The 16,885-nt window shown below is 39.6% G+C and overlaps 1 protein-coding gene across 5 annotated transcripts in view; it reads left to right on the top strand.

Moving 5' to 3' along the window:
• EXOC6 (exocyst complex component 6) overlaps nucleotides 1-16,885 on the top strand; it is a 148,514-nt gene that overhangs the window by 96,857 nt on the left and 34,772 nt on the right. For 3 of the 5 annotated variants that reach the window (XM_072130742.1, XM_072130743.1, XM_072130746.1), the window contains exons 19-20: nucleotides 434-463; nucleotides 10,853-10,994. In XM_072130742.1, coding sequence (XP_071986843.1) covers nucleotides 434-463; nucleotides 10,853-10,994 — 172 coding nt within the window. The remainder of the gene's footprint in view (nucleotides 1-433; nucleotides 464-10,852; nucleotides 10,995-16,885) is intronic. The other 2 variants (XM_072130744.1, XM_072130745.1) reach the window with 1 other exon arrangement.

Below are 16,885 nucleotides of genomic sequence, written 5' to 3'. Positions count from 1 at the left end.
TACTTGTGCAGGGGCCCCCGGACCCAATTTACATGTATATGTAAATATGTAGAAAAATAGCAGAACCCCAGAGTATCTAATATAAAAAATCACATACCTTCCAAATATTCAGAAACGGAGAATAAAAACTCAAATTTGGATAATAAACCACACCTCTTGCCCTGCCCCTAACCACACCCATAGTGCTCCATTACACTTCAATAGCTTCCATTTTAGTGATCTCCTTGTATATATCTGCAGTCCCATGTAAAGCTATTAGCCAAGCTGCAAACTTTGCTCTGCTACATTGAATACATCAGGCCTTCTGCATCTGTAAGCTCCAATACTAATGAATAACCTGCTCTGATGCTTTTCTATTTCTGCTTCTAACATTTCTTTGCTATTTACATTTCTTCCTTTTTGTGTTTTCATCGCTCTGCTGCTTTCCCTTCAGAATAACAGCAATGACCATGGAGCAATGTCGGTAAGTAGCTGCCCGATCATCATTGTACATGTCTACTATAGATATAGTTATTTTCCAATAGGTTTATCTCCAAAAATCACAGGAACTATACTTTTGAGTCCCTTTTTAGAATATGGAATCCCAATAAACACTGTACAATAAGTAGGCTCCTTTGGTGTCCATCATTTTAAACACGTTTCAATGTCAAATTAGGCTTCCATTTTTTAAAATCTTAATCAAATACATTTCCAAAAACTACATAAGACATATATTTATTTCCCCAAGTGTAGAGGCTTCATAGAGAGTCAGCTATATAGTACAATGATCTTTTGTACTTTGTTTTAAAAAAATAAATAAATAAAAATTTCTCCAATGCTGGGTCAGCAAATGGAAATGCCTAAGAGTAAATCTCCTCCTCTCCGATTCTTGACATAAGTTACAAAGTGTAACAAAGGCACTTTAGATTTCAACAATGAAAAATACTTAGTTTCCATCTCACCTCAAGTACAAATAAATACACTTCTTAATGTTCAGTATCTGTCCAGAGAGAGAGAGCAGTAGAGGGAATAGGTAGCAGAATTGTATTCTTCATGTGCACTATATGGGAGACCGCATAGCATCTAGTCTCCACTCATCCCCTCAGCCAGAACTGAGAACTAGAGACCCCGGAATCGTAAGGCAGTTACAGATTTGGTAAACCAAAATAGGCATCTGCATACGGGCAATGGTTTATTAACCCAAATTCAACCAAGCCTTTCCAAACCCCTTTGAGAGAATGGTGGGGGTGGGGGGAATGTAATATTGGGGTTAACTGCACTCTCTTAGGACTAACACCAGGGCCATTATTCTTCAAGAGTAAGTCGGCCTTGATGTTTAAGTACCTGGGTCGGAGTGAGATCCTCGAGTTGCTTCTGCCATATCCAACCATTAACATTTAACCAGGGACATCCATCATGGCAGAATAATACATGTAGCGCCTGCATTCTAATACACTATAATCTATACCACATAGTGCTCACTGCTGTCCTCTGAGCTGTCCAAATTTCATAACTGCGTATACTGTAATGTATGTTACCGTCCCTTTAAATAGAGATTGTTTTCAAACTAGACACAAATGGCTCACACGACGGCGCAGATTTACTGCGGGTGGATCATATCTCATACATCATGTGTGTGTTATCTGACAGTATACATAGGGCACATGGGTTTCTGTAGAGCACAGGACGCTGCATTACTAAGTGCTGAATATTATGTTTATGGACCTAATTCCCTGGGGTCATTCTAGTGTTGCTTGCTATGTTTTTTTTCCGTTGATTTTATTTTGATCTAATGCATATCTCTTATAGTTCCACAATTTATAATATTTTCACCTACATATTATCTGGCAATAAACTTTAAATGAATAGCTAACTGCTGTTCCTTCCGACCTGTAGCCCCCCCCCCCCCCCCCAACCCTATACACATGCACACTTGGCATGGTCATTCATGCATGTTTTCTAAATGGAAAAGGGCACTTTTGGCAGTACCAAGTGTTATCATTATCCCCTATTCACAGGATAGGGTATAACAATCTGATTGGTGGAGGTCTGACTGCAGGGAAACCCGCCGATCACAAGATTAGGGGTTTTGCTCTCACTAATCGAATGGAGCAGAAGGTTGAGCATGCATCCTGCCGCTCCATTCAATTCTATGGAACCATCGGAAATCTCTGCCACTCTTAGACCGGTAGAATAAAATGTTGGGCAGTGCTTCCATCACGTATGGCAAGATGTTACCAAAAAACTCAACTCCTCCCAACATCGGCTGTCAGAAGGCCCCATGATTTGGTCGCACCAAAATGAGTGGGGTTGACAGATATTTATCTAATGCACCTGAATAAATTATTTGACTATGGTGTTTATTATTAAACTATTAAATGAGTAAAAAATAATAAAATAAAAAAAATAATTTAGTATTTCTAGATATTCTATATTGCGCATCCCTCCAGCAGCCATGAATATGGAAGCTTAGCATTTTCTCCAGGATGGGGAGTAATTTGCTGGGAATACAGTAAATGTCACCAGAGTAGAGAATGAATTATGAGGAATACAATGACCTTTCCCAGCCAGGCTCGGAGTGGGGTGTTTGCTTGTGCTTCAGCTCAGGTTTAATATTATGTGCTGATGAGAATGTGATAAAGCCGCCCGTACATATTTTAAGCATGACCAGAATGAATTACTGGCACAGGGAATCCTGTCATTACAAATCTCCACTTGCCTCTCTGTGGTTTGTCTAATCTTTCCGAGACTCACACTAGAACCTTAGAGATATTTTAACCTAATTACAATCTTTTATTTGTGGAGCGCAAGGTTATTTAGGCAGGAACGTGACCCTGGTGGAGCCCAGGAGGCTGCTGCGCCATCCTTCTTGTTACCGTCTTGAAGGAAGGGTTAAACGGTTTGATGCCTTCTCATCAGTAAATGAAGAACCTTATATCGGTTTATCAATTAGAATAAAAATTGCCATATTTTTTTTCTTTTCATTACTTGCAGATTTGCCAGTGCAACCACCGGCCACAAGTCTCTTTGTCAGCATGTGTCTCCAATTAGATTTTCATTTGATGCTACTTTGTTTTTGTCATAGGCAGATGTATTACTGCAGTATATACAACTAGCACAAAAGATTACGGAAATCAAAGTATTATATAATTTTATGTCAATTTTAACATCAGGCAAGGCTTACCTGAATATACCTAAAGGGATTGCCTAAATAACTCAATATCCAAATTATATTTCTTATATCTTCAATTGTTATTGATATGTTCAATACGTACAGATGGGCGCATTGGTAGACATGATATTTGGCCATTGTGTAGTAATACACAAAATATAAATTACTTTCCTTCTATCAGAACTCCCGGCAACGACTTTATACTTACAAGGATTGTCTAGCCACAGGCTAGGGAATAGCTTGCCGATTGGTAGAGGTCCAAGAGGTTGCCCCTCTACAAATCAAGAGAACGAATTTCCATTGTACGCAAAATTAATGTACGAGGTCGAGCATGTGCCGCACAACTACATTCAATGTCCATGGCACTGAAAGAAGTAATCACATACTACATTGTTTCCAAAAATATGAAAAGAACCGTAGGGCGTCTGTGCGACCAGCTAACACTGTTCAGTTAACAGTACAAGGGACCCCTGCTTTTGCGATCCGTGGGGATCCCACCAATTGGACCCCCACTTATAAATGAGTTATCTCCTATCCTGCAACAACAGTGCTCAACGGAAGTGCTCCTTTACTTCCATTTCAATATTACTTGGTCCCATAAAGAGATAGCTGGGCCTTCTGAAAATGGTAAGTTCTCTTAACAATTGTCCAATATGTATAGACAGCTTAATAGAAATGGGTAAGATTTTACCAAGAAAGTGCTGGACTGTCTTAATACCAAGTAAGAGAACACTTCTTGTGGGCCATTACTGGATGTTCTCCTTTTTATAGGATTATATATCATCCTCTTCTAAAGCCCAATCTGCCCAGAGAAGAAAAATTTGTACAGGATTAGTATATATTAGTATTAGTACAGGCAGTCCCCTACTTAAGAACACTCGACTTACATACAACCCCTAGTTACAAACGGACCTCTGGATATTGGCAATTTATTGTGCTTTAGTCCTAGGCTACAATAATCAGCTATAACCGTTATCAATGGTGTCTGTAATGAAGCTTTAGTGTTAATACTGATTCTTATGACAACCCAACATTTTTAAAATCCAATTGTCACAGAGACCAAAAAAGTTCTGGCTGGGATTACAATGATAAAATATACAGTTCCGACTTGCATACAAATTCAACTTAAGAACAAACCTACAGACCCTATCTTGTATGTAACCCGGGGACTGCCCGTATATATGTCCGGTAGACACCAATACTTTTTCTTACCGCTAAGACAGCATCTGTATTAGAAAAGAAAAAAACGCCACCCCATAGATTTTTTTTTTTTAGGAATCCTGGATAGTTTTTGTACAAAATGTTCTTCAGTATAACTATAGGAAAACACATTAAATAAATTTTAGTACAACTTCCATTATTGTCCGCAGAGTCTTCCTGTGATGTATGCAGATTCGTTGGCCTTAGGGTAACCTTTCCCTCAAAATAACATGGCCATTGTTATGTTAAATAAAGTTCTAAAAAAAAGATCCAAACTTTCAATCATGGCCCTACCTAGAAGGTTTCAAAAAGTTACATGTCCCAAAGATCCCAATTTCTACATGGGCCTTAAAGTTAGTTTATTTTACGTTACCTTCATGATATATTTATGTGTTGTATTTAATATCATTTGGACACTTAAGTTGTTGTTTTGTTTTTTAAAGAAATTGTACATTGTAAAATGTACAATTGTAATTTTTGGGTTTAAGATTTTGTTAAAAAGACAAATGTAACATAAGAGGATAGTAAGTAAAAAGAATGTTGATTAAATTGTGGTGGCATAAATGTAAATATTCTGAATATTGTGTACATTTATTTAAGATTATTGAGTGATTATTCACAACTCTAATATATCATATTATATATATGAGATTTTGGTTTGCTTTTAATGTAACATTATTTTGGGATGCTCTTTTAGCTCTTGTGTTATTTTTCCTTAAGGTAGGGGGTTGGTTATTTGTGTTGGGTCATTGTTTCTTTGATTGGCAGTAAGAGCCTTATTTCACAGCTTGTAGTAAAAAGCCAGTGGGTAAAGGATGACCCACCTCGAGGAGCTAAATTCAGAAGCTGTCAATCAGCAAAAAGTTAAAGAATAGAGCCCCTCACTGTTCTCCCCCAAATGTCGCCTCATGCTGTCCTTGATTGGCACAGTCTGGCAGGTAGGATGGATGAATCTGTCACCGGCTGGTTAATTGTGTTGCCGATTTTCAGTCCGACATCAAGTCTTTGAGTAGTAAGTAGCTCAATGCAAAACAAATTAGCAGATTGTAGTCATATTTCTCATCCTATGTGCCCTGACTTTCCTGAATGCAGTCCATAAATCATAGTGACTGACACACTTGTGAATGATGAAAGCTGCTTTTGAGCGTGAATCGAGAGAGCGTGGAGACCAGTAACGGGACGGTGGCATGGAAGGATGCATATGGCTGACCTTTTGGGAATTTTCTGAGAGCTTATGTCTCCTGACCACAATTGTTCTGGGAATGAAAGCTTTTTGGCCACTATAGAGAGGACTGAGAGTGTCAGCAGATTCCCTTTTTCCAGATTCCTTTGAAATATTAGAACCTAGTCGAAGGGGTTTCTTTCTATATAACAACTGGAGCTTCTGCTTTACTGGAGGAAACTATAGGACATGGTAAACAGGTGCCATCAATCATGAATGGGAAACATTGGGGGTCTGTGTAATTGGTAATATATTGCTTTCAGACTAGTTGTATTGACTACGTTTCACTTTGAAAACAGAAATTTTACCCTCATGCATCGGGAAGCAGATTTAATCTTTGCATCCATTTAATACTTGGATCTAAACTTCCACTTGTGTTGCTGTATACCAATTCATACAGGGAACCACAAATCTGGTATAATGCGTGCTAAAAATGCACCCAGTACCACATTTTTAAAGTATTTTAGATATTTTTCGGTCTTGCTCTAAAAGGGGCACGGCTTAACAGGGAAATCGGTGAAGTGTGGACCAAAAAAAAAGGACGACAACTAATCAAAGGGGGTAAAACATCTCAAAGAGGTTGTCCAGGTTTATTATTTTTCAGGTTAATTTACAAAATAATAAATGTATAGTGTTTTTTGTGCCGATTTTTCTTTCTTACATATATCTACGTTCCGTCATTTACATGGATAACTGTATATCTACTGCAAAATAACCCTTGTAGTCAGGGCCTGTGTGGCCCCTCCTGGAGAGCTTTCCTCCTGATAGAAAGTGGAAATAGGAATAATTCTGGAGAACTGTGTAAATGTATATTCAGTGCAGAAATATCTGCAATTGTTTTATATATTTAAAAAGGGGGAATCCAGAATTTCTTGCATTGGACTTGCATTTTCTCCTTGCAGATAAGCATCGAAAAGTTCCTGGTAGTGGGTACTTTTTTTTTTTTAACCTACTTTAGCCTAGTTTGAGGTTGAGCTAAAGTAGTTGTATAGGGGCACATAGTAGTCCAACCTACACAAACTGCGTCAAAGTAACTAAAGCCGGTTGCCCACAAGCAGGTTTGGTCCAAGAAACAACCGGACTGAACTGAATGAATGCTGAGTTCAGTTCATTCATTGGTGATTTTTTTTCGTCGGAACTTGCTTGTGAGCAACAGTTTAATAGAGTCGTATTCAGATATCTAAAAAAAAAAAGAGAACTTGGCAAAATAAAAGGGGTTGTCTGGGCTTTTAATTAAATTATACAAGGCTTGGGGGGCTATGTAAACAATAATAATCTTATATTCACCTCCCATTCACCCCATGCTCCGCCCATCACCGCTGGTCTCAGTTTACAGAGGACGGCGCTTCTATTGAGACCTCTGTCATAAACCTGCTACAGCATCCGTTTCCATGTATAGCCGGCGCGTGGCAGTGGTCGGAAAACACCGACCTCTGTAATAAACAGGAGCCAATAGTAACGAGTGATGCAGCGGGTGAAAGGGAGCACAGGGGGAGGTAAGTATAAGATGTCGATTATTATAGCCTCCCACAGCTTATATAATTTTTTTCAAAAAACCCAGACAAACCCATCAAATGTGTCACTAGAGAATCCAACTTGTCATTTGCTTCCGAGAAACAGGAATCCAGCAGAATTTAGATTTGCAGAGATTGCAAGAGTCTCATGAATGTTGGATCCATGAATTATTACTCCCTTTGTGATGAACTTGTGCATTTGGGTCGAGGTTATGTTGCACTATTATGGGAAGTCTTCTTCAACACGTGGCATGTCATCATCATAATAATAATTGTCCCTTAACTCCTTTGTGTTAGGGGAGGCACTCCGGCTCTACATGTGATTAATAGTGCAGAGGCTGGAAGGGTCCAGCGCTGAAATCCAACCATCAATCACTGACATAGAAGTTGGAGTCTTAGAACAATAGTATTGTTCATGCATTAAAATAAAGAAAAAACACCATATAAGAGCAATAATAGCACAAAGACCTGTAATGGGACTGATGACAAAATCACCCGGATATATTACTAAACTCCCACAGTTTGCTAAATATTTAGAGAGACCATTGCGACTTTGTTCAGTTTTACTCAGAATCACTATCAAGGAATTGAGTTAAAAAAAATTATATACATATTAATTACCCCCTCTTACCAAAAAGTTATATCTGCAATTCATCCCCACCCACTTTAACAGAACTGAACTGCAATTTAAGTCATTGATAATGCATAAATCAGATCTCACCAAAACAAAATCCAGTATTGAGTACACACACACACGCACACGCGCGGTAGTAGAAAAAAGTCGATCCTTGTATTGCATCAAATGCGACATGTTCGGCCCTGTAAGAGCCTTTCTTAAGACACAGACACACACACCTTTTAAATTCTATGTTATTTTACCAATTACAAGTTTTTAACCAACAACCTTTTTTTCTAGATCTCTGCTTGCTGTCATTCACAGGAAGTTTTGTTGTTTACTTTCCGTGGATAAAAAAAACAGGTCCACGACTCGTTATATATCAGAGAGTAATCAGGGTGCTGTCACACGTCGCGTTTACTGCATGCGTTTAAAAACGCATTGCTACAGCTGAAGGGATATTTCCCTAATTAAACAGCTGTTAACGCTTGCATTTACAAAACGCATGTGTTAACCGCGATGTTAACGCATGTGTTAACAATGTGTTAACAACAGCATACCTTAACCGCGATGTTAACGCATGCGTTAACGCTTGCGTTTTGTAAATGCAAGCGTTAACAGCTGTTTAATTAGGGAAATATCCCTTCAGCTGTAGCAATGCGTTTTTAAACACATGCAGTAAACGCAACGTGTGACAGCACCCTCAGAGTTGTGTGTTATAATGAGCCCTGCATCTGTGTGCATCACTATGGACAGAGGAAGTAATCAATGAAGCCTCTTATAGAATGACAGCAAGCAGAGATCTAGAAAACAAAGATGAATTGATACAGAAATTGTATTGGGAATTTGGAACTTTTCACAACAAGAAAAAATAAAAATAATAATACTTTATTTATATAGCACACACAGATTATGCAGCGCTGCACAGAGCTTGCCAAATCAGTCCCTGTCCCCAATGGGGCTCACAATCTAATCAACCTACCAGTATGTATTGGAGTGTGGGAGGAAACCGAAGGAAACCCAAGCAAACACAGAGACAACATACAAACTCTATGCAGCTGTGGACCCTGAGACTTGAACCCAGGTTCCCAGCACTGCAAGGCTGTAATGATAACCACGGAGCCACCATGCTGCCCTTACATTTATTTTCTGTAAGCAACCAACCCCTTTAAGTAGTTTTTTTTTAGGCTAAAAATATTGATGGCCAATTAGATTTGATTGGCGGTGGTCTGTTACCCAGCACCCAAACAGATCAGCTGATAAACAGACATAACAGCTCTGGTCTCCAGAGGAGTAGGTAATATGGGTAGCACACCAGTTGCTCAATAACGCTTAAGGCTTCAAGCATAACTCATGTACAGTTATTGCCATATATCACATTTCTATGCTTTGACCTTCCATTTGGAACTTGAGATTAGTCATGGGTTCTGTTGAAAAATATTACCATTGTCCTGTGTCACGGAATGGGTCAGAACCATGGAAATGTAACTTTCCAAAAAGTTTCTTTTCCTCCTCTAATGACTTGAAGTTTTTTTTTTCATCCGCCTGAGTTGAAAAAGGAAAACAAAGTGTTTGTTAGAATTTCTCTTGACAACCTATTTGTCAGCCCATACAGTTATTTCATTATCATTGCAGAACAAATAGGAGCCGGCGCTTATTTAATGGAGCAGTACATTAAACCAAAATGCACTAGTTGTTCCATTAAATCAAAATGGCACCGCCATTAGGTATCTCAGACATATTACATTGTAATTAAATGAACTGTGGACCATTGATTTTTCTTTCCTTTTTTTTGGCTTTTGTTCCCTGCATACGTTGATACGGTTCTGCGGGGGGAGCGATGGCACATGTCTCCCTGTAATAACCATTTACTTCATGTTGTTATTGTCCCTACATTCCTTATGATGGGGTTCCAGGGAGGAGGAGACGTGTGATTTTAGAAGAACCTTCGTTCTCATGGTGGATTAGCTAGGCTTGTTTAACCAGTAGACTTGTGACAGCTAGTAAATTTCCAAACTGGGAGCTCTGGAAAAATGTGTTTGCTGCCATTGATATTTTAGGAACACATAAAGTCGTTACTGACATCAAATGGGCATTTATTTTTTTTTCATTTTAATAAATTGGTCTGTCCATTCAAAAGTTATGGCCCTGAAAGTTTAGGTCATAATGGTCAATTCAGTATTGTGGTATGGAAATGGACCCGTAGAGCAGAACCTGGTGCACTTCAATAAGTAATGAGACCACCCTTGTGGCACTTCCCAGCTGATATGCGTAAAGTTAAAGAAAATCTATCACCATAACTCCATCATGATAAACCAGTGGCACTTACTCAATGCAAATTGTATGGTAACCTTCCTATATTTGTTATCCATTGCCTCCTTCCTCCAGAAATCAAGTTTTAGAATTATGCTAATGAGCATGATGGGATCTAGAAGGAGTCACCAGAGCCCCAACTTGATGTTGCTTTATAGGCTGTGCATTAGCATAACTTTAAACATTTTCCATGGAAGGAGGCCAAGGATAACTAATATAAGATAACCAAAGTCACAGAGCCTGGATCTATGAGTAATGTCCCTGGTTTATCATGATGGATTTTGATGGGAGGTTTCCTTTAACTTTCTCAGTAACAAAGGCACTGTACAAAGTGAAAATGGAATAGGATTTTCCTATTTCCTTCTGTTATGTATAGATACCAAATAGAAATTTAATATTTTTGTAGTTCAAAATGTTTCCTGTCACCAGAATTTTACCTCTCACACCAGTAATACCTTTTGGTAAAGGGTTGAAACTCTTGTCACCTAAAATGATCTGCCAGTGAGGCACTGTATCTTAATAACAGCCATTTTTGATATGCAAAAGAGTATAGATGAGTTATATTCTCAAAAGAAGAGTCACATATTTTTTCCAGGAAGCCAGTGAGCCCCGCCTCCTTCTTTTGATGGACAGCTCAGTGTCTACAAAACTCAGCCTGAGCCGACAGGAGACATTAATGCACCACTCGGACCTATCATGAAAAAACCACTGCTACCAGTCTCTACTACTACAGTTGTGGTGCCTGTGTGGTGTCTGGTTTGGGGCATGGATCAAATATTAGTTTTTGGCAAAGTTGTTTTGATTGTTAAATAATGTATTTATTCTGTTTATTGTAGGGAAAGGTTGCCCAGACCGCGTGCATGTCGGCCTGCAAGCACATTTCCACTTCGCTTACACAGATGCTGCTGGACAGTGAGCTGAAGCAGATCAGTATGGGAGCCATTCAGCAATTCAACCTAGATGTTATCCAGTGTGAATGTGAGTAGTCCTATAGATCTCATCTCTTATATGTTACATTGTTACTGATTACTCTTGTGTATAGTCTTTTCACGGTTGTCACCTGTGCTCCCCTCCCAGCACCGCCCCATTCAAGGGACTTTTCCTTACACTTTCGTGCAATCCTGTCTGAGCTCTACTAGCAATTCTACAATATCTACTCCCCATGACTTAATTGACACTGTGATATGCATTGTCTGACACCCCATATAGTGTACTGGTAAATACTGCAGTATATACGTAAAAATAAAGCAAAACCAGTGGTCCAAGTACAAGGTAGTGAAATCATTGTAGGTTTTGAGTCCATATCGTAAAGTAGTACAGGGAAGTAAATTATAAATTCATAATTGAAAACTGCCAAAGAGAAGGAAGAAGGGAAAACTGGGTAAAATCACTATGGATGATTGAAAAGTGGTAGAGCGGATGGAGTCTAATTTTGAAGTCTATGGATCAAAGAAGAGAACATTTGTGAGGTGTTGATTAAATACATGAAAGGATCCCAGAGGGCAGAGCTTTTGATATCTTCTGGCAAGCCCATGGGGCCAATCGGATGATGGCTGCTGGTAATGTAGGGAGTTTTACCTGGAGTGGAGGTCCTTTTAGGCTGGTGTATTTATGGTTAGGATCGGCTTGTTGGATGTAGCAAAAACCATCTCTTTATCTTTATGACTCCATAAAAAACCTTAATTGTGTGAACACAATCTTCCATGGGCAGGTGAATTGGTTTCATAGGAGGTGATTGACGTTGAGGTTTGACTGAGCAATCGTTCTTCCCAAACCTCTCATGTAGTTAAGGGGATCTCAAATTATATGGTCGCCTCTGTACATTATGGAGGACAAAGTTTCTAGACACCCGGAGTCGTCAAATGTTGTGGTTCTGTATGCAATCACCCATGTAATTTTGGGTTTCACATAGCCCTATCAGTACCTTGTTCTCTCCATCACTGGATATACTGGGGGTTTGGTCTCCTGACATTCAGACACATTATCATTTTCTTAAAGATAAAGGCAAAAATAACTGGTTTCCAATGTCATCGATAATTTCGTACATGTTTGAAAAATTTAGACATTTTTTGACGATTCCAAACTTGCCTCTTAATATATAATAATCTGTTTGTTTGTCCCGGTCTACATACTAGTAACAATTGCCTTGCCGTACTGGGTTCCCAGGCCAACATCTGCATTGAGTTTGTGTTCTCCATGAATGGGTTTCTCTGAATACTGCAAATTCTCAACCCTTTTCAACAATATACTGAAAGGTCAATGGGTATCCTAGGAAAACTGCCCCTAGTGTAATAAAGTAAGTTTTAGGACTTTACATTGTGTACATTCCAGGATGTGCCGAATGAATATTATTTATCGTGTGCTGGTGCTACCTGTTTGTTATATACTAATAGTTGATGTAACACACTGTGTCAGCGTATATTCTCCAAGGGAATGCAACTCCAGAGTCGAGGTCTCGGATTCTCTCCAGGCATCACATTAATGAAATATGCCATTAAAGGGAATGTAGATATAGTATATGGGACAGCCAAGGGAGTATCGTCATCTACACTCCAAAGTTTTCCCGACAGTGCCATCGGCCTGTCATGACATCGACACGTTGAGTGCCCTCATTAGACGCACGTTTCCAGACAGGCTGGCGACTCTTGTGGTCAACGATTGGGGTTAGAGGCCACCGTGTGTGGGTGGAACTCAACGTTCAACAAATATTTAGCTTTTTTTCTTATATTGTTGCCTAATAATGTCAGTAAGTTTGTTTCTTGACTAATGACCAGCATTGTACAAGAAGAATTTAAGAGCTAGGCTGAGATATTTGTCCTGAAAGACCCTGAACCTGTATCCTATGACATCAGAACTAATTCAATGGACTTTTTTACATGCTGCAAAGTCAGTAACATTAATGTCAGGTCACACTGTATTTGGTGTATATTTGTGTAACTTTCCAACACCTATCATTTAAACTATCATCTTAGTATCATAGGATATAAGGCTGGAAAAAGATGCAAGTCCATCAAGTCCAACCTTAAAGAATTAAACAAATGTCTTTACCCCAAAACCCCTTATATTTTTGCTCTCCAGAAAGTCATCCAGGCCTCTCTTGAACCTGTACATAGAGTCCGCCATAACAACCTCCTGCGGCAGAGAGTTCCATAGTCTCACTGCTCTTACAGTAAAGAACCTTTGTCTATGGTGATGGTAGAATCGCCTCTCCTCTAGGCGTAGAGGATGCCCCCTTGTCCTGGTCACAGGCCGAGGTATAAAAAGATCTTTGGAGAGATCCGGTCTCCCCTCAGCAGTCTTTATCTAAACGGAATAATCCCAAATTTTGTAATCTGTCAGTGTATTCTAGACCCCCCATTCCCCTAATAGTCCTGGTTGCTCTCCAGTTTTACTATGTCCTTTTTATATACTGTACACAATATTCCATGTGTGGTCAGACCAGTAATTTGTATAAGTGAAAAACTATGTCCTTATCTTGAGAATCTATTCCTCTCTTGATACATCCCATCATTTTATTTGCTTTAGCAGCAGCTTAGGCCTCAGTATTAATTACTTTACACAGCTTAGTATCATCTGCAAATATTGAACCTTGACTGGGTAAACTCTCTATGAGGTCATTAATCAAAATATGAAAAAGAAGTGGCCCCAACACTGACCCCTGTGGCACTCCACTGGTAACATCAACCTAATCTGAGAATGTGCCATTAATGATGACCCTCTGTTTTCTACAGATTATTAATTTGGGTAATTATTTACCCAAATACATAGATTTCCCCTAGTCCCAGCAGTCTCATTTTATGTACCAACCTTTTATGCGGCACGGTACAACATCCACAACCTCCCCCAGGTACAGTCTGCAACTTACCTCCTTATAGAAGCCAATCAGACTTCAAACTAACCCACTAATTTATCTGTGAAATATGCTATTATACAGCAGTACAACTATCCCTATATTGTTCCTCCCCATGCCTGTAAAGTCTGTCCGTAAGGTTGAACCATCTATGCAAATGACTCCATACCAATCCGATCATTCTCTTTCCTTTAAGTTGACTCCATTCATGATGTTCTAGCTCCAGTTTCCAGATTGACAAGGGGTGTGCTTTCTTTTCAGCGTTCTCAACTACCTCATTCCCCCCTCCCTCAGGAATGAGAGAGATGCTGACTGTGTGTGACACACTGAAGAGAATTCTTGAGGGTTAGGGAAAAGGCAAGTTGCTTTTTCCTTTGCGAGTCATACAAAGCCAGCATCTCGCTTATTCGTAAAGGAAAAGGGAATGGGATTCTGAACTGAGAGACTCGGGTGAAGAGAAAGCAGGCCCCAGGAAGCTGGAAGAACATGAATATACATAGATAGGGAGTCAACTTTACAAACCGAATGTGGAACTTTACAGGAGTGGGAAGGAACAATATAAGGATAGTAGTACTGCTGTAAAACAGCTGTGCAACAGAACTTAAATATGTTAAGTTCTTGTAGGTGAGTTTAACTGACAGGTTCCCTTTAAATTTACGGCAATAATTTGCAGCACTATTTTGGCCTGTTCTCCTTCTCATCTGATAACTATCCGTTATGCCAGGTTCTGGTGCATTTAGCTTTGTGAACCTGCCCAATCAAGTGATCTAGTACACAGAATCCCGGAAATAAGGTTCTGTTAATTACGTTTTCTTCTGTAGGCCTAAGGAGATGTACACGCAGATACTCCTTCCTGATGTATACCTCTGATGTAGCCAAAAACCACACCTGCACGGAACTTAAATGTGACCCCGCAAGCTATCTGCATTGAGCTAGTATTTTCTCTCTTTGCGTACATGGATGTCCACCCAATTCTTGCCACAATGCAAAAATACAATAAAGAGATCAATTTGCAACCATTTCCTCCAAGATTATGAATAACAGAATTTCACATACCCCAAAATCCACCCCTTTAATTACTTTGTCAGTGTGATACACAGTATTTAATGAGAAGAGAATGACAGTGCGTACTCCTCGCAGAGAACTTCAGTATTGAGCCAAATACAGAGTTTTCTTAGGATCCAGCCAATAAATATAACATAGCAGGCAGTCGGCATCTTCTCTGACTTGTATGCCTCATCAAAATGCGATGGCTCCATACCGCGGCTTCATTAAAAACATTATTTTTTTTCAAAAATCCATCTTACGAAGCGCTAATTGACACATGACTGATTGTCGATGGCCATATGGACCGTTCAGAGACAAATAACATCTTTCAATATCAGCAATATGCTTCAATAATTGCTGGTAATTGAGTACAGCTAGATGTATGTTGCCCGTTATCTGGCCGTATTCCCTTACCAAGTGTCGGAAAGAACAAAATACAAGGAAGAGCTCGGCATTGTTCTAATGACACCTCATTGTAAAGCTCGAGGATGGTCACACTGGAGCAGATCTGGATCTAAAAGCGGCTTTTATTGTTGGGTTTCATTCATAAGGTCTGTCAGGCACATTCTGTGCATCCCTGTGTTCCTCGTGATTTATAACCTTTCTCATCGGCCTCCTCCAGCTTTTCTCCTTTGACATTTTGGGATTAATGGCTACAATGGTGACAGTTCCATTAGCACTCAGAGTGTGCAAATAACTCACAAATGGCAGGTAGCTTCCTACTGTATTGATAAATGGGTTTTTAGGTTTTACAGACGCAGGAGGGGAGGTGTGTTCTACAACATCCTACATTTCATGTGCAGGCTCTAATGACTGCTCAACTGGGGTTTCTTAGCATTATTTTTTTCTGCGTCTAATACCATTAGATAGATTTTATTCGGAGTTGATATCTTTACATATCACTAACGCAAGCCGTAGGCGTTAAGAAGAGTTTTTGTACTCTCATAATTTTTTTTTTTTAAACAAATTTATGAAATTTATTGATGCACAATCATATTCCTCATACACTGTGTCTCCACATAGTAAACCTGCGTTTAACTTTAAAAGTGGGGTGAGAAGCCGTGGGATTTTGTTTAGTTCCAAACCTAAATTTGGAAAATCAAAACTACCCACTACTTGTCCAAAGGTTGCACTTGGTATTGCATCTCAACGTACTCCGATGGTGGGTAGGGAAAAGAGTGGCAACCCCTTTAAGGTAACCATAACATTGGGCCAATTTTCCAATTTAAGAAGGACCATCTGACGATCCTAAGTGGATGGGGGTTCTCTTGAAGGAAGGATTAGATATGATTTATTTCCCAGGGAAATTAAGGATCAGGGATATAAAGAGAGGCTTCTAAATGGGGTACCCCACTATATGGTATCCATATATTCTAATATTATCACATATGGACCGCAATGATGTACAGACAGTCCCCGGGTTACATACAAGTATAAGTGTGGAGAAAGCCACAGCACTCGGTACGGTTCAATTCCAAGTCGTCTTTATTATAGCATCATCAGGCATAAAATTGCAACGTTTCGATTCCAGATGAATCTTTCGCAAGCATGATTCATCTGGAATCGAAACGTTGCAATTTTATGCCTGATGATGTTATAATAAAGACGACTTGGAATTGAACCGTACCGAATGCTGTGGCTTTCTCCACACTGTCTATGGGACTCTGAGCACCGGATCCCCAGCTGCGAGCACCACCCAAATCTCCTAGGAGTATCCAGGATTGCTGTCCTTTCTTCTCTTTTCCGGATTACATACAAGATATTGGGACTCATTTACTAAGGGTCGCACTGCTCACTTTTGTCGGACTGTTCGGCTTTTTCGGGGATTACACGGCTTGCACAGATATTTAACAGGTGTCTGCAATGGGATTTTGGCACATGCAATCGCTTTTTGGTGCAGCTGTGCTGGCTTTCATGCGATAGAAGTCAGTCGGATCGTGACGTCGGTCGACGATCCGACTGATTTGGCAGA

The sequence above is a fragment of the Engystomops pustulosus genome, chromosome 11 (assembly GCF_040894005.1).
Source record: "Engystomops pustulosus chromosome 11, aEngPut4.maternal, whole genome shotgun sequence".
NCBI classification, from domain to species: domain Eukaryota; kingdom Metazoa; phylum Chordata; class Amphibia; order Anura; family Leptodactylidae; genus Engystomops; species Engystomops pustulosus.
Note: the sequence above shows the minus strand (reverse complement) of the source record. Positions and strands in the feature narration are given on the sequence as shown.